The 19,407-nt window shown below is 43.1% G+C and overlaps 1 protein-coding gene across 2 annotated transcripts in view; it reads right to left on the reverse strand.

Moving 5' to 3' along the window:
- Positions 1-215: 215 nt before the first annotated feature.
- LOC148029476 (uncharacterized) overlaps positions 216-19,407 on the reverse strand; it is a 59,020-nt gene continuing 39,828 nt past the window's right edge. For both annotated transcript variants that reach the window (XM_087688317.1, XM_087688315.1), the window contains exons 4-5: positions 938-1,098; positions 216-612 (exon numbers count right to left, since the gene is read on the reverse strand). In XM_087688317.1, the coding sequence (XP_087544443.1) occupies positions 508-612; positions 938-1,098 (266 nt within the window). In that variant the 3' untranslated portion in view covers positions 216-507. The remainder of the gene's footprint in view (positions 613-937; positions 1,099-19,407) is intronic.

Below are 19,407 nucleotides of genomic sequence, written 5' to 3' on the forward strand. Positions count from 1 at the left end.
AGTGATCATCACAATTATCCCATCTGTACAACCTTGTAAATTCTAAAAGGAACCTAGCCCAGAATAATATAATCTCTTAAAGTACCATCCAGCAATGTCCCAATCAATTACAGGTCATGAGAAAAGCCTATTTATTATTATCAGTTCAGCCAATTCCTTTAGCAGCTTCCACACTCAAGAATTTAGAACAAGTTCACTGCTGATTAAGACATTGGAACATACAAAGAATCATACTTCAGATTAACTGAGAGTCGAGATACATCACCCACAACTTGTATCTTTCATAAATCATTCATTTCCAACCAATATCAGAACACCCTTAGAACAACGAACCTTATCATCTCAAATGGAAACCTATATATGTACGTAGAACAACAAACCTTAGCATCTCAAATGGAAATGCATATACACACACACGCACGCACAATTGCCCAGGATTATTCTTCTGAGAACTGATAGAATCAAGCACTACATATTCACAGCAATATTTCCATACCCTTTGTACAATTATTCCAACTGAAGACTAGCTGCAGCAATTCTAAAATTGACCTTCAAGCACGTTAGAAGATCTCCATCCCGATCTTCAATATGCATGTCCAGCCTATAAGCACCCTGAAACCAAATTATAAAGTCACTTGGTGATGACAGACTTCAAAATCTGCTTGTTACAAGATCAATATATTATATATTAATTCCTCACATATCTAAATAGGTATTTTATCCTGTATATCTAAAAGGTATTATATGCTGTACAAAAGCCTCAAATGAAATATGAATGTGCAGAAATCACAACTACACAGGTTGTTGGAACCAGCTCCTTATTATAGAAATTTGAAAGAGTAATCAAATATTTAAAAAATCTTGTAACCTTAATACAGACCACAAGGATCAGAGAGCAAAACAATACAGCTCAAAATGTGAGGAAAACACAGCTTACTGTTGGTGTAAAATCTGGTAACCCCTCTGAGTTAATAAGGGCAAAATCCCCAGGAGATATAGGACAACTTGTTCTTAGACACAAATCATCCTTCTCCGAGTGCACAGGAACTCCCATATAATACACTTGAACAGTGACAGTACCACCAAGAATTGTTTGACCTGCTCAAAAATAAGTTCACAACATAGCGTCTCAAAAACCAGAAAGGTGTGAATCATTAAAAGCAGGTCAACCATCATCAAAGACTTCAAATCAATGTTGAAGTTTACATAGAAACTCAGTTGGACTGAATAACCACTACCAACCTTGGTTTCAAAGGGACCAGACATTTCTTACTGACTGTCCTCATTCATATCCTTCAGTTTCAGTAAACAAAAGATTGCATCAGTTCAATGTTGGAACTTGGAAGTGAATAACTGAAGCAGATTCCGAGTTTGGAGGTCCGGAGGATCATGCTTAGAGCTCACAAGTTGTGAATGATAAAGATTGCAACATGACTTAATAGGCCCTATCCACATCCCTTAAATAGAGTAACTGATTCTCATATAAATGGGTTGGAAAATCAGCATCTTAATTCCATTTTCTTCAACCTGAAGGAGAGATAGGGACCTTTCACAATACTCTACAATATCACCACAATGAGTGGTCTTTTGGGAGCCAACATCATGACACATGTACTTTTCAACAAATAGTATTTTCACTAATGACTGTAGCCATAGCAGAAGCAGATTTGTCATAAGCCTTTCAATAGTTACTGTAAACACTTTGTATATATAACTACTGGTCACCTTCTGCCAAGCAACCAATGTACAAATTGCTGTGTCACAAAATGCGTTTAACCGTAAACACTCCTTTGAGAAGAAAATAAACCAAGAGACTTCGGTTCCCTGTTGTTTCAACCAACTTTTATCCCTTATGACTCACAATAATATTTTGCCAACTAGTTTCTTAGTTCTCTACTGGACAAGAAAGCAGCCTTTCCTAATGATGGATATTTGTAGTAGGCTATAACATTGTGAACATGCCTGAAGGCTTGTACGAGTCAATTGAACCATCAGCCTTGCGTTTGAGTTTAAACCCATTTAGTCCCAATAGCCTTCTTGCCAAGTTGCAACTCAATAAGATCCCAAGTACCATCGGTAGCAATGGAGTCCAACTCCTCTTCCATGGCCTGCAACCAATGTACATCCTGCTATGCATCATCAAATGGAGCATCAATCTTACTCTCCTAGAGAGTTTGCAACAGCCATCTTCGGACTATTTTTGCTGCATTTACAGCAACCCTTTCTTGCTCAACTGCTTGGTCCACTACCAAGGGCAAAACATGATCAACCAAGGGCTGATCTAGAGCGGGTGGAACAGCGATAGCTTGGTATAATACATATGTTTCTGCATTTACAGCAGGCACAGATCCCAATGCAAGTGGCAAAAGACCCTCAAAGGCATCATCAATCTCATATATGGTTGGCATCTCAAACTGATCCTGAGAAAAGGCTGCATTTTCAAGAAAAATGACATCTCTGTTGACAAAAATATTTGGAGTGCAAGGATCATACAAACAGTAGCCTTTGCTCTCCAAACTATATCCAACAAAAATACATTTAAGTGCTTTATCATCTAGCTTCCCACAAAGCTCTTTAGGCACATGATCAAATGCTATACATCCAAACAGACGAAAGTAATCAACCTTCAGCTTACCATCATGCCATGCCTCATAAGAAGTGATCGTCTTGACTATCTTAGTTAGAGCCCAATTGAGTACATGGTTTGCACATTGAAGGCCCTCAAGCCAAGACTTGTGTGGCTGCCCTTTGCTTTTCAACATACATCTGGTCATTTCCATGAGTGTGATTTTTTCTTCTAGTCACTCCATTCTATTGAGGTGTCATCCTCACAATGTGTAATCCTATGCTCAAGCAAAAATGTCTCTGATGCACAAGACATATACTCCCCCCCCCCCCCCCCCCCCCTCTATTCGTACGTATTGTTTACACCTTCAAACCTATTTCTACTTCCAATTTTGCAACCACATGTTTGAAGTGCATAAATACATTAGACTTTGCCTATATGCCATTAAGTGACAAAATACAATGACCATTAAGAGCTCTTGTCCACATAGGACCACACATATCGATGTGTGTTAGCTACATTTTCCGAATAGCACGCACTGCATTTCTAAGTATGCACCATAGAAACAGGGAATGGCCGTTATGGCCTATAGAAACGGTTTCACGCCTTCCAGAACCTTGGAGGAGGTGAAACAGCCAGGGAACATTCCCAAGCACATTCCCTACCGTTCCTTGCCATTCCCTGTTTGGAATGGCCGTTCCAGGTCTGTCGACCAAAAATTTACATTTTTTCACGTTTTTTCTTTTTGCTTGTATTACACTCCTACCACATGTTCACCCATCTCCACTGCCTAATGTGCACACACTAATCTCTCTCTCTCTCTCTCTCTCTCTCTCTCTCTCTCTCTCTCTCATTGAATATTCAAAGTGTCAAGACAACCCACAAGCCAATCAAGAGTCCATGCAAAGTTCAAATTTGATGCATTATGAACTCTTGCAAATCACAATCAAATTTCAGCCTATTCTCAATTCCAAGGTAATCATCCATTTATATTGTCTAATTTCAAGGGAAACTAGAATAATTGGGGCAATTCAGAGCAATTTGAAGCTATGGGGGTAATCGAGTCAATTTTGGGACATTCTGATCAATTTGGAGCATTGAGGGGTATTGGGGCAATTAGAGTGACATTCTTTGGGGCAACCTGGTCATACAGGGCATATTTGGGGCACTTAAGTCATGTGTCGTTTCCATCATCTGAAAATCTGATCCATCTATAGTAGTAATTACAACTATATTAATACCACAAACATCATAACTAGAACTATTTGCATAAGAAACTCTCTTCCCCACAGGGCTGATTGCATGGATGTGAATACTTCTGAGAAGTGATGTGCTTGGATGCCCCACTATCAAACTTCCATGTATGTTGCATTTCAACAACATTAAATGTTGAAACAGCCATAGATGTATCATAACTGCAAATGAGAAATGCGTAATTCTCCTTGACCAAGTTGGTTGTAGCGTCACCATCCGAAGACCGTGGCTGATGTTGCATGGATAGCCAAGATAGAGTCCTTTTTCTCCTTTGCTACCCTCTTTCTACATTCATCTATCTGGTGGCTGGGATTCTTGCAATAGTAGAGCATTTATTCTTCTTTTTTGCTTTGTCTAAATCTTGGGCAGCCTTGCTAGATGGCTGTTCCACATCAACCTTGGGCTGATTTTTCATTTGTTGCTTGTATTTGCCTTTGCCTTTGCCTGTAACCTTGAAAGCATAACTATATCACCTGATCTCATTGCCATATTCTTGCTAGTCTATTCCTCTTGCAACAAGAGGTCAGTTAATTCCATAAATGCGAGGAGTTGTTGTGCCATATTCTAGCAAGTCTATTCCTCTAGCAACAAGAGGTTAGTTAACTCCATAAATGTGACGAACTATTGTGCCCCCCTCAAGGACAAATTCAATGAAGTATGGAAACCAAGATAAGAATCTGGAAGAGTTAAGTGTGATGTTGGCCATCTCTTCATCAGATATCACCTCATCAATATTCAACAGCTGCTCTCTAAATCCCATCTATAAATAAGGTGATTTGTCATGCCATCACCCTCATCTATGTATGCATTTTCCAACTCTCTTCTCAAGTAAGAGACTCTAGCCTCATTCCTAGCTGCAAACATACATTCAGGAACATCCCATGCTGCCTTGGAGGTCGTACAAGACCGAATAAGAGGTATTATTGCTCTTTTGACTGATAAAGCAATTGAAGACAAGGCTTGTGCATCTCTGGAGTCCCATCTCCTTTGATCAGCTATAGGAGGAATGGGGGCAACAGCAGGGGTAGCTGGCTGTCCTCTAGCACCTCTTTGAGGCATTTGTGGAGCAATCCCCTCTAGTCTGGCCAAATCACCGGTCACATAATCCCAAAGACCTTTCACAACCAACAAATTGTGCACCATGAAACTCCACGAAGAATAATTGCTGCCATCTTGTTATGCCATTGCTGCAATAAAATGCACAAAATCTGCAACCAAACACTTCCGATCTGAAGTGCAAAACGTACTCCCATGAGCACTAGAACCCCAACACAGGACAGAGAATGAAATCTCAAAATTGTCACAAAACAAATTCTACCTGAAATGCATATAAAGCGTACCAAATCTACACAGAACAGCAATGCACTGTTGTACTTTGGAATGCATGCCAAAAACTGAATTTCAGCAATTTAATGCTGTAAATCCCCAAATTTGCACAAATTCCTGTGCCCAAAATGTACCAATCAGTAAATAAATTCCATACCTGAACCTGCTTCCTTCCTTGGGATGTGTGGAACACAAAAGCTCCAAAATTGCTTGAAGGAAATCTGAGAAATTGAATAAATTTTATACTTATAGCCTTACAATTCGATGAAATTGTCACCTCGGGATGCAGATTGACTGGAACCAGCAACTTCATTGCACCTCAAGACTCGTGCTTGACCTAAAAATCACAAAACCCCCAAATTTCTCGTGGAAATGTTGCACACACACACTGCAAGTGGGAATGTCTCAAGCGGCAATTAAGGCAAGTGGTGCAGGTGGCAACACAACAAAGGCAGCAGCACGTAGGCTGAGCAAGTGGAAGCCTGGTAGGGCAATGCAGTAAGATGTCGGGCTGCACAAGGCAGCGCCACTGCAGGCAGCTGACAATGGAGCAGAAAAAGCTGCACAGCAAGAAAACAGGGTGGCTACACGGGAGCAGGGGCGGCGCTGGCTGAGGCAGCAGCAAACAGGACAAGACTGCGCACAGGGTGGTTGCATGTAGTCTGCTGGCACAAGGAGCTGGCAATGGTGCAAAATTCAGGCAGGGCAGCGCAAAATGGCTGGTGCTGCTGAACATGGGACAACTTGGGCAGCTGGCGCACTTGGGTGGCTCGCAGACCAGGCTGGAGGCACTAGCATTCCTCCCTTTCAGCTCCTCAAGGACAAAGAACAAATGGCAGCAAGGTTGTGAGATCTTGTGGCAAAATCAAAAGTACACAATGAAAGTACAACTAAGGTCTAAGGTTAACCTACCTAACCTTCCACACCCTAACTACAATTGAATTAACTAACTCTAGAGCCTAGCATCACCACATTTACGTCCTAAGACACATTGAGGTGTCCACACCACACTTTGACACTTCAATATACCCTTTCTTTCTTTCTTTCTAGCCTCTCCCTCTCTCTCAACCTTCTCTCTCAAGCCCATACTTCTCTTATTTGTATGATCATTCATGTATGATGTATCCACTCCCATCTATGTAGTTGTAAGTTGTATATAGTAGTAGCAAATGTTGCACATGTAGCATGAGGTTTGGCATGTTACCCTTGAGTATTCATCATATATACTCTAATAGCATTGCTATTTAGACTTGAAACATCTATTCTATTATCTTTAGTCCAAAATAATCAAGTTAAATTTTTTTTTCGTATTCATATCATACCATACCTTATTAAATCTTAAGGTACCATTTAGTACCGTATTTTATTGTACCGTACCATATCATACCTTTCATACCTAACAACTATGCTATCCTATCACGCTACATGATCAGCTATCACATGTTATAGTGCTTTTAATTCCTTGATGGTTGGGGGGCATAATGGATTGTGAAGTGTTGGGACCAAATGGTGTTCCTCTGCTTGCTTCTCTGGAATGACACAAAAGGTTATCTAGTTGATCACTATATTGCTTGCTGAGATATTATTGCTCTTCCCAAGATAGTGGCCATGTTAAGTAATCCTTGAATTCCTTAGGGAGGATTCTAACATTAGACTGGGCATAAACATGAACAAGGAACATAATTTTATCATGCAATTATAAAGACACATAGTCACTAGTTGATTTTCATCATGGGCAATTTCTATTGCAATGTCCATAATCTTCTCAGTCTTGCAAGTTAGGTTTCAAACTAAGCTGGAGGTTTTGGATAGGTTGAGCTTGACTTGAGAGTTGCTGACTTTCTTGGGCTCGTTGGATTTATACTAGTAGCACTCTTTTCCAAGGTAGTAGGCAAGCTAATCTGGTGGCTCCTCCTTCCTCGTCAGCCTTTGAACAGCTGCCTTTATACTCAACCAAACCCCAAACAGCCTTCTCTTAGCTTGCATGGGCAAGTTTGCTAAGTGGCAACCTTCCAAAAGAAATTTTCAGCATTACTTGATTTATTTTCAGAATTTCATTTTTTTAAATTAAGAATCAACTATCCCTTTGACCTTCCCCAAGAACTCGCTAGTGTCCAATCTAATGTGCTGACTCCCATGGAACATTTAATTGTTCCAACAGTAAATGGCCTAGGACTGAAAGGAGTATCTTTTGAACAATAGCTTTGATGGCAATTCTAACTGGCACCGACAACTTTGAAAAGGGGGTAAAACCCCAATGCAACCGACGAACCCTCATCTTTAGTCACTACCTCTCATTGAGACAAAGAAGAAAACTCCTGCCCCCTAACCTATCATGTTGCACAATCAGCTATTGCCTATCTCAAAGCTAATCCAAAGGCTCCTTCCTCCCCACGGTTGCATTCCATCCACAAATGGATCCATATAGTACGATCTATCTAGTCCAATCAGAAATGTACGATCCATACTACAATTTTCATCCCCCTTTTTTTTAAATGTTGGTGTTAAAAGAAAAGTGGTTTTTTGCATTAATCTTTTCCTCTTTATCCTCGTCAACCTCTATCTATGCCTTACCACCTCCTTCTCTCTCTCTCTCTCTCTCTCTCTCTCTCTCTCTCTCTCTCTCTCTCTGTGTGTGTGTGTGTGTGTGTGTGTCTGACAAGCTCATCTAATCTCTTCTCTCCATCTACCTCTCTACCTCTACATCCTCCTTGTCCTCTTACATCTCATCCCCTATGTATAGATCTATTTTTATTTCCTCTTCCTTTACCTCCTCTTGTTTCCCTTCCCCTACCTCTACTTATATCTCTACATTCTTTACCCCTATCACAATGCCTAAGCCTCTTCATGAAGCCTTTGCATTACACACAACTCACATTGAGTCTTAAACTTTAGGTTCTTTTTGTATCTACTAGTTTTTATACTTGCCACTTGGAACTTGTGATTTACCATATCATGATCCATGAATCATGATCCTATTGAGCTAAAAATGCAATACAAACTTATTAGCTCTTTAAAGCAGCCCCAAAACATGTAAACTACCAAATTTTCATTTAACAATGTCCGGTCCTAGAGAGTTTTTGTGTCCCATAAGCAAAACCCTAATTTGGGAGGATCCTTCTACATCTATGGATAGGTAGGCTGCCCACCATAAGCATCCCTATTTCACTAGCTGTCTAGCCCCTAGTGACTACTTCTACGTGGTCTACAGCCTGTCGCCCAACATCCCATTGCTACCAATGATCAGCTATCATCATCTTCACGCAATTACATTGCTGTGTTTACCGATTCAAGACCGAGAGACTAATGTGATCTAGTTTCTAGCCTACTACTCTTCCATTTTCAGCATTGATTGAGTAGTTAGCCTTCCTCAATGTAGGTGATAACTTCAATAATCTCTTCAAATTCTTCAAAGCCTTTGTGTGCTTTTGACCCAAGTAGAACCTCTGTTCTTTGCTCAACAAACTGATAGAGATCATCAGCCCCATGTGCTATCATGTGGTTACATGTTTAATGAAGGAAAAATAAGAAAAACATATCCATAGAAATATTCCAAATGTATGCTTATGGGATAGCTACTTGTGATTTTTACAAGATTTCCTAGTTCAAAACTAGTCTCCAAAATAGTCTAAATACCCATTATTAAGTACTAATAACTTAATGAGAATTTTAGGTGGATTAAAACACATGCAAGGAGTTATCTCAGCCCACTCCCATGAGACCTATCGGCTATTGGATAGCTTTATCCTTGGGCAGTCTGTACATTCTCTCATTTATTTACAACATTGATTCATTCACGGCCAACAAAAAATGCTAAAAAAATACTAGGTCAGCTACATTAAATGCAGTCGACTGGCAACAGTATTGTCTGACTTGAAAACTACTGGCACCTGACACGCTAGCTGCCACATGCCATGTGTCACTTGCTCCTGCCTATCCAGGGAATGTCCAACTGCCCAACTCAAACACCTCCTCTCAAATCCTAGACATGGTAGAAGGCTAAGCGATCTAGAGTGCTGTCAAAGTAAAGCCTGGGGAAGCGCCTTGGTAAACAAGAATACAAGATTGTCCTCTGTCTTGCAATAGATCACGGAAATGGTCTCATCGAGAATCTTCTCCAGAATGAAATGGTACTAGATCTCAATATGCTTTGTCCAAGCATGAAACACCAGATTCCTGGCCAAGGCAATGCGACTCTCATTGTCGCACTATAGAACAATAAGACATATCTACCAGCAACCAAGCTCCTCCAAGAGCCTATGAAGCCACACTGTCTCGCATGTAGTAGAAGACGCCACCTGATACTCCGCCTCAGTCAAAAGATAGGGCAAGGGCAACTGTGGGTTGTGGGTTGCTTCTTGCTACTCCATGAAATAGCACCAACACCCAAGGTAAAGCAATAACCTATCATAAACCGCCGATGATCCACATCACCAGCCCAATCTCAATCACTCCATCCTGTAAGTACACAATCTGTGACACGTGTACAAGCGGAATAATAGATCCCAAAATCACAAGTTTTCCATGGGAATCGCAAAATCCTCTGAGCAGCCTGTCAATGCACCATCTTGGGTGCACTCATAAACCCAGCTAGCACATCTACAATATAACATAAGTCAACAAGAACCCAACCAGTACACCTACAGCATAACATAGGTCAACAAGAGTATTAAGAAGCTAGACCAAGGAGCAAACTAACTGCCTATAATGGATAGCATCCACCAAAGGAGAATCGGAATGAGTTGTAGCCTTCCAATTCGCGTCCATAGGAATTATAAGAGACTTCCAGCCCTCCATCTCACGCATAGTCAAGAGTTTTTGTACATACCACTATTGGAAAATAAAGATCCCCCTCGGAGTCTGATAAATCTCATGACCTAGAAAGAAGTGAAGAAGTGCCACATCTTCATCTCAAACTTCTCATGAAGTAATGCCTTCATCTACTCAACCATTTGAGCTCACTTGTCACAACCAAGCCGGCCACATAAAGGACAAACAACACACGATCCCCACCTACAATGTGTACATACAATCGGGAATCAACTTTGAAACATTGTGCCCCAATTTCTTCTGAAGAAACAATTCAGTCGTCTCATTCCAAGCACAGGGAGCCTGCTTAAGGCCATAGAGAGCCTTCCTCAAATTATACACCTTACCTAGAAGAACCAAAGCCAAGAGGCTGCTCAACATAGATCTTCTCCTTCAACTCCCCATTCAAGAAGGCAGACTTCACATCTAGCTGATAGACCGGTCATCTTCTATGGCTAGCCAATGCAAGAACTACACAAATAGTAGCCATCAAAGCTGTAGGTGCAAAAGTATTATGGAAATCAATGCCTAGGCGCCATACAAAACTTTTAGCACCAAGGCAGGCCTTGTACTTGTTCAACGTGCTATCACTGCGATACTTGGTCTTAAAGACCCATTTGACTCCAATGATCTTCTTATGAGGAGGTTTCAACATAAGATACCAGGTACCGTTCCTCTAAATCGACTCTAGCTCATGCTCCATCACTTTCCGCCAATGATCATGCTATAAAGCCTCCTTCATGGAGATGGGCTCTCGATTTTGCATAACACGAGTCATCAAACAGTAATTAGTGTAAACAAGCTCAATGTGGTGTGCTTGGTTCCTTCGAGAACGCCACAAACCATCTTGCAGCTGTCACATAGTAACAAGGGATGCCCATCCTGGGCCCTCGAGATGTCGGAACACCGTCCCGAGACAGACATGTGCGGGACGTGGAGGTGGAACGGGGGACGTCCCCGTTTAGAAGTGTCACAAGGGGATGGCCGTCCCCCCGTCCCCAAGACATGTTGCCTGTTAGGGACGGGATTGTCGAGAGACGAACAATCACCATCCCCCGCTTTTGGGCTATAGCATGTCTTCCCTCTGGCGCAACTCCTGCCCAGCCGCCTCGTGCATCTCTCACCTAACTCGCGGCTCCTCCGACACCTACTCCAGCTTCCAACTCCTACTCCCCCCGCAACCCACCTTACTGCCCGCCCTACAACGTACCTTACTCCTCGCCCTGCAGCCCGGCCCGCAACCCTTCTTCTTCTTCTTCTTCTTCTTCTTCTTTCTCTCATCTCCTCTTCTTCATTATCATCATCTTCTTCTTCTCTTCCTTCTTGCTCCTTGCAGCTTGGGCTCCTAGCCTCCCTACATCGGGCACCCGGGTCCCGAAGTAAGCAACTAAGCAACCAACATGGCTTCTTCACGACCGGCTCGTTGGGTCGGAGGGAGAGGCAGACGCTCCGACACATGGTCGTGGTGGGATGAGGTAAATGCTAAACGCCAATCAAGTGGAGGCGGATCATGCCCTTGGTCATGCAAGCTGTGTCCATACCAACGTACGAGTGGCGCAAATAAAATAAGTGCCCATTTATTGCATGAGCCAAGATTGGAAGTGCAATTTTGTGGTCCCAATGTTACACCAGAGAAGACAAGGAAGCTTCTAAATCGTATGGCTGGACAAGAGGCTCTATTTGCATCAAGGCGTACACGAGTGGCAGTTGATCCAGCTACACTTGCGGCAGCAACTAACAAGCCCAGAGCTTTACCTACAGTAGCAAGTGTGACATCCACACCACATGGAGTCGTTGGATTCAGTCCATATTCACCATTAGTGCCTTTGTCCTCGACCATTAGACGCCAGACTACTCTCCAAGAAGAATGGGACCCAATCAAAAAAGAGGAGACAGATTTAGCAATGGCTTGTTTCTTCTACCACGACCATATTGCATTTCATATAACCAAGTTTTGAGTCTTGACAAATTGATATACTCAAACCTTTACTATTTACATCTTTTTTCCTTAAATAATATAATTTTTAAATTTATAACTTATATAATATAAACTTCTAATTTATTTTAAATCATTTCATCATGATAATTATTGTGTTTATTATTTTATGTCCCTAGTTCAAAGTACTTTAGAGCCATGTTGAAGAAGGTTGGAGAGTATGGGCCTAACTATATACCCCCCTCTTCTGAGACTTTATGCACTACCTTGCTTGATAAGGAAAAGCGTGTTATGGAGCAAGCTCCAGCAAACATAAAGAGAGATTGAAAGAAAAATGGTGTCACACTTATCGTTGATGGGTGGAGTAACACGAGAAAGAGGTCTATCCATGGCATTGTAGCTTATTCTCCAGGGGAGATGTATTTTATGTCATCCCATGATGCTTCAAGGACTGGAAAGTCCGCAAATCAACTTGCAATAGAGTGGATCTCTGTTATTGAGATTATTGGGCCACATTTGGTAGTTGGTTTTGTGGCTGATGGTGAGCCCACAAATAGGGCAACAGATGCTATTGTTCAGGGAGTATATGAGCATATCACATTTTCTTATCGCATGCCACATTGCTTGAATGACCTTTTGAAGGATATTGGTGAGTTATCATGGGTCCATCCTGTGATACATGATGCAAATCAAATGGTTACTTTTATTTTAAATCATCAATACCTTCGCTATGAGTTTACAAAAAGGTCAAAAAAGATGTTGTTGAAGTATTTAGACACACGGTTTGCCTACAACTTTTTTATGTTGGGATGCCTCACTGAATGCATGGGTGCAATGAGACAATTGTTTGTCAATGATGAGTTTAGTACTTCTTCATTAGCAGTCACTCCTGCGGACATAACATGCAAAGAAAATGCAAAGAGCAATGAATTTTGGGATAATGTAAAAAAATTTGATGCAATGGTTATGCCTTTTGTACAGTTGTTGAGACTCATTGATGGTATGCAGCCATGTATTGGCAAAGTGTACGAGGCAATGGATAGGATGATTGAAAAGTTAAAAGATTTAGTGCCTAATGTTGACCAATATGAGGAGATACATGATTTGTGTATTGAGAGGTGGAATGCCTATAGCTCACCTCTACATTTAGCTGCATTTGTTTTGGACCCTGAGTTTCAAGGTAAGGATCAAGAAAATGATGCTGAGGTCAATCTCCATTGGAGGCAAATTCTTAAGCACATAGTGTCTAATGTTGACACTAGGCGCAAAATTAGAGATTAGCTTGATCTCTATAGGAGAGCAAAAAACTCTTATGAATGTGCGGATGGTCTACATGACCGATGCAGGGTTGAGGCACCTTTGTGGTGGGAGGATTTTGGATTAGATGGGCCAAAGTTGCAGAAGTTGGCTATTCGTATCTTAAGTCAAGCAGTGAGCTCCTCTTGCTTGGAGCAATTATGGAGCACCTACACTCATATTGCTTCAAAGAAGAGGAATCACCTTGAAGTAGAAAAAGCAAATGATTTGGTCTTTGTTAGTGCCAACTTGAGAATGCTTTGCAAAAGTGTTACATCACAGGCTGATCCATTTACCCAACGGGAGATGGAGAAGGAGGAGAAGCATACTCGTTTTATAGAGACTATGCATGGCACCCATGATCATGAGGCTAGCACTTCAAGAGCCACAGATGCGCATTTTACTGCAGATGATGATGATTCCCTCTAGATTTGGCCTTATTCCTTGCTACAGTTCATTTTGTATGTTGGTTCCAGGTTTATGGTTGGTTATAGCTTGGTATCCACTTGCCAATTACCTATATGATATCATGACCTATTGCCACGTGGCAAGCTTGTAGATGCTCATTTGGTTGCAGACGATGATAATTTCCTTTAGATTTGGACTAATTCAATGCTAAAGTTCATTTTGTATATTACTTTATGGCTGATTACAACCTAGCAGCCAGCTAGCTGTTTCCTATGCCCTAGGGACCACATGATGTCATGAATGATAAAGCTACTTTAGTCTTTCGTCTTTTACTACTCAATGTTGACTCTTTTTCTCCTTGAACATTTTTTTTTAGTTCCTATCTTTGAAGTTTGAAGTTTGAACTCTTAAACTTTCATGTCACATTAACAATGACAGATCACAATGGAGTTCGGACGCATGCTCTTTTATAATACATTGATTGTTAAAGTTTATCCATACGGCTTGTATTTGTCATTTTCTCATCTCATGTTCGTTATGCGATATGTTGATAAAATTCACTGAAAATTTATGTTTTTAAAGCTCAAACTGTGCTTGTTTATATATTTCATTGCATAGAGTCCAATGTGATGAGCTGAAAATTGTTTTATGTGTGAAAATGCATTTTTTTAATATGCCGTTCCCCCCCCCCCCCCCGGGTCTCCGTTCCCTGGTTTTGGCCGACCCCCTTCCCGTCCCCCGTCCCTTGTTTCTATGGGCTGCCACTCCCTCCTCAATCCTTGCATCACAAAGAGTGTCACAAACCCAGCAAGGAGGCGGCCGGATCTCGCCTCGTCACTCTCCATTTGTTGAAGTCTCTGGAAGATCCACCAATGGCAAGGGAGGAAGGGGTGAATCTAGGGGATCAAAACTAAGCTCCTCATCCGAAGAAGCGTCCTCAAGGGGCACTTGCTCTAGAGAAACAATTGTTGGCACCGCGCCATCGCCGTCAAATACTCAACATGAGAGATAACAACTATAATACATGAGAGAAATAAAAAAGGAGTGAATGTGAGTATTGAGTTTATCCCAATGCGCCTGAGCCTTTGCCAACTCCACCCTATCACTGGAAGAGAGTTTGGACTTGTCTCATGAAGGACAATGAATAGCCTTAGCAACAAGCTCCGCTAATTCATAGGACTCCAAAATGGCAAGCATCATGACCCACCAGATGCGAAAATTCTTACCATTGAGCTTTTGATATGATGGAAAAGCTAGTAAGACGGGCACCTGGTCCATGATCGCTTGAAACTCTGTCTCGGCCTTAGAATATATCTTCACCTACAATGCTTGCACAAAACACAAAAAGCAGCCCCCTCTGATGACTATGAGAATACAGCCTTCTAGGGCTCTTGATCACTCGTCCTGTTCCTTCTTCACTCGCCGGAATTGATGAAAAGGTAAAATCTGCACTTGAAAGCCCAAAATGCAGCCTTTTTCCTTCTCTAACAACAAAAACCAGCAGCAACTTCAGCAAATCTTCTCCTTTCTCACACGTCTACGCTTGCCTCAACCTTGTTTTGATGCACAATCCTCCTGCTCATCCTAGAACGCTGAAAACGCAGCCTTGTGTCATGCTGAAATCTCCTCTTTAGATGGGTCGTCCTTCAATGCTCTGATACCATATCAAAGTGAAGCAATGCAAAAGCGAATGACTAAGACAAAGAGTGAACAGAAAGAGGAGGGAGAGAGAGAGAGAGAGAAAAAGAGACAATGAAACGCAAAAAATATGCAATGAAGAATACTCTATAAGGATGCAGAAATATACACCGGTGCAGAGAGAATGTCTGTATATGTCTCCACCTCGAAGATCTCAATCTCCATCAATCCCGAGGGCAATCTCCACGGTCTGCAACCTCAAAATTAGGAGCACAACTAAGCAAGTCTGCAAAAACCAGGGCCAATAAATAGGCCACTAAAAATGCTAAAAAGTACAAGGTCAGCTGCATTAAATGCAATCCACTAACAGCAGTACTGTTCGACCAGCCGGCAGACCTGAAAACTGCTGGCGCCTAACACGTCAACAGCCACGTGCCACATGTCACCTCCTACTGCTTCTACCTGTCTAGGGAATGTCCAGCTGTCCAGCTCTAACAAGTAGACGGAGCATTATCCTCCAATTCAAGACCATATAGCCTCCTCAAGACCTCCATTGAAGAAGTAGCTTGAGAAAGCTTCAGAGGATCCGAAAATGGAGTTGTTGGAGCCATCATAAATCAATTATGTGTGTTTGTATATCTTGCATAAAACCAAGCTCTGCACAATAGCCACAAGATACTCTTTAGAAGAACGCCCGCTTTGATACCATGTGAAGATATGCTAGGATTTGCACAGAGAAGACACAAAATGTATGAACATTGTTGAAACGCAATAACTGTTAGCCTGCTCTATTTCATTGTCAATCTGTCATCTCCTGGTTGTGAGCTCCTGTCAAAGTTTGGCAGGAGACAGAGGAGCTCTGTCAGTTTGTGTATTGCTGTTTTTGTTGTGCATTTCCTTCTCGGGTGGCAGTCGGCCATTTTATGTATCTTTTTTGGTACAATCGGCCAGTTTAGGCCAGGTCGGCCAGTTTTGGGCCAGGTCGGTCAATTTGAAGGCTAGGGGGCTATATATAGCAGCCCCCCCCCATCAGTCCCACACACTACTATGCAGATTTCAGCACACTCTCCCTCCTCTCCCATTCCAGCATTGGTGCTGCCATTGTTTCCAACCTGATCTGGTGCCCTCACTGACACTCCGGGCTGCGTGCAGGGACTGATCAGTCCATGCCTTTGTATTCAGCATTCATCTCAGTCAGTGCAAATTTTCTTCCTTCATTTTCTGCTTTCTCTCTCTTCCTCTGTGTTCGTGTTTCTTCTTCTGTTGCGCACTCCGACATGGTATCAAAACCTAATTGAGAGCACAGAGGAGCTTCCATCAACAAAGAGACACCATCCCCTTCGTCTGCTGCTGCCAGTTCTTCCCCATCAGCTAGGCAGCTACCCTTGCGTTTGCTGCAGTCGCCTTCTCCAGTGGCTGCCACATCACCATCTACCTCATGGTTCCGTTTTGCTGCAAGGCGGCCTTCTATCAGTTGGGCGACACTCCTCCTGGTGGCATTTTGTTCTTCAGGCAGTTTTCTCCTCATGTGGCCACCCTATTCTTGCAGGCGACTCCACCCCAGGCTGCGTTTTGGTGTCTGACGGCTTTTGCATCAGCGTTTGCATCATCTCTAGTTGTGTTTACAGCTAGTCTGATCGGTGATTGGTGACCCTTCTAGTGGTTATCACTCGGCATCAAAAAACTGGTGTGTTTGGTGTTTGCAGATTTGGAAGATGTCTTACCAGTTTTCAGGCTTCGATGACTCAGAGGATGAGCTCCTTTCTCCTCATTCCTCTGAGTGGAGACTGGATTATTAAGAGTTTCGTGATCGACGACGAGAGGAGTCTCCTCACACTCATCCTTCTTCAGTCCATGTATCTCAGAGGGTTCCATCTACCGTGAAGGTTCCATCGGCAAAGACTACTTCAGATGTCCGTATGCCTTCCTTGATTCCCTCGATACAAGTGCCCATTCTCCCTTCCTTTCCAAAGGAAGACAAGTTGGATGGCTCCAACTACTCCCTCTAGTCGTGCAAGGTGGAGTGCATCCTAGACACATTCGACCTATGGGAGCTTGTTTCTTCGACCGTCCCCCGGTGGATCAGTCAGATGGGGCCTCTATGGACCGTGCAGCCTTGTGGGATAGGCTCAACTCTCGAGCATGTTCCTTTCTCCTTATGAGTCTTCACGACTCTGTTCTTTTTCATGTTCACAGGTTTCAAACCGCGGCAGAAGTGTGGAAGAAGCTTGCGTCTTTGTATCAGCATAAGACGTTTGCCCACAAGATTTCTTTAGAGAAGAAATTGTGGATGCTCAGTCTTGAAGATTCTTCTTCCATAAAGGAACACATCACGAAGATGGAGGATATGCAAGGTGAGTTAGCCTCTCTTGGTCAGGTGATTTCGTCCGAGGATACGGCGATGATTCTCTTGACTCAACTGCCATCACCCCGGTATGATGTCTTCTATACCAGCCTCACCACCTCAAGGACCCGCGAGAAACTCCTATGGGAGAAACTTTCCCCGCTTGTCTTGGAGCATGACAAGCGTCTCAGAGAGGTGGGTGCAAGTACTGGTGGCGACAAGAAAAAGAAGCAGCCGAAGGGGAAGGTAAGGACATGAAGGAGGAGGACAAGAAGGATGCGAAGGAGAAGAAGCCCAAGTGCCCACACTATGGAAAGGGCACTCATCCCGAGGAGAAGTGTTGGCAGAAGTACCCCCATCTAAAGCCCAAGGAGGACTCGAAGGCGACCCTAGCCACACAGAGTCTGCTTTTGTCATGTCTTTGTTGAGGAGGATATAGCCCTAGCTTCTACCACTCAGGAGAAGCCTTGGCTAGTGGACAGTGGAGCATCTTCTCACATGACCTTTCGATAGGATTGGCTTCAGGATATTCATTCGAGAGGGGATACTGTCACCATTGGTAACAACTCTACAGTTCTTGTTCGAGGCGTGGGGACTTTACCTATGTTTCCATATAGGCGGTCTTATTCCACCAAAGTTCTTTATGTACCTGATTTGGGCTTTAACCTATTGTCTGTGCATGGTCTTACTTAGCTAGGTACCCGAGTCATTTTTACCCAAGATGTAGTCACAATGGAGGATGCTTCTACCGGTGATACTCTTTGGATAGGTACACAAGAGCATGGGCTTTATAAGTTCACAACCTTGGCTGCGAGGGCTTCCCATGAGCTTGGGCTGCTTTGGCATGCTCGTTACAGGCATCTGAACCTTGATGCGATACGACGGGCTTCCATGAGGAAGATGGTGGAGAGACTTCCCGATTTCCCTCCTCTTCACACTTTATGCCCCAGTTGCTTGAGGGGCAAGCAGCATAGGCAACCTCACCCACAAGTTGCTTCCAGGAGGGCTTCTTTACCGCTCGAGTTGGTTCACACCAACCTTTGCGGACCTATGGGCACGGCCTCCCTTGGGAAGGCCAAGTATCTGATGCTGATTGTGAACAACTTGAGTCGTTATGTGTGGCCTGATTTCTTGGAGTACAAGAGCGAGGCGTACTCCCGTTTCTGCGAGTGAAAGGTGTTTGTGAAGACACAAACTACCTCCAAAGTTCGTGGCATTCGAGCTGATCACGGTGGCAAGTTCACTTCTCATCTTTTCTATCAGTTTTGCAGGGATCGCGGTATTTGGGTAGAGTATTCCCATCCAAACACACCATCAGAGAGTGGTGTGGTGGAGCGTGCTAATCAAACCATGGTGGAGATGGCCCGATCCACGCTAGAGCATAGGAGTCTACCTCATTCCCTTTGGGGTGAGGCAGTGGCTACAGCAGAGCATATTCGCAACCGCTCTCCGACTTCAGCATTGCAAGACATGACTCCTGACGAGGCTTTCTTTGGGAGGAAGCCTTCCGTGTCCCAATTTCACATCTTTGGATGTGATGCTTTTGTCCATGTGGACAAGAAGAAGAGGCAGACGAAACTCGACTCTAAGTCGAGACAGCTTATCTTCGTGGGCTATAGCACAACCACGAAGGGATATCGGCTCTATGACCCAACGACACGGAAGATTGAGGTGAGCAGGGATGTGATCTTCAATGAGGCTTCAGCCCCCAAGGATCCAATTGATGATTCTCTTACCGGTGCTTCTTCGTCATCGACGGACCCTCCCCCACCTTTCCCCACTCTTCCTTCCATGATGCCTCTTAGCAGCCCTCCTTCTTCTTCAGCTCCT

This window comes from Lygodium microphyllum, chromosome 11 (genome assembly GCF_053477565.2).
Source record: "Lygodium microphyllum isolate KBCC chromosome 11, Lygodium_microphyllum_v1.1.10, whole genome shotgun sequence".
Classification (NCBI taxonomy): Eukaryota; Viridiplantae; Streptophyta; class Polypodiopsida; order Schizaeales; family Lygodiaceae; genus Lygodium; species Lygodium microphyllum.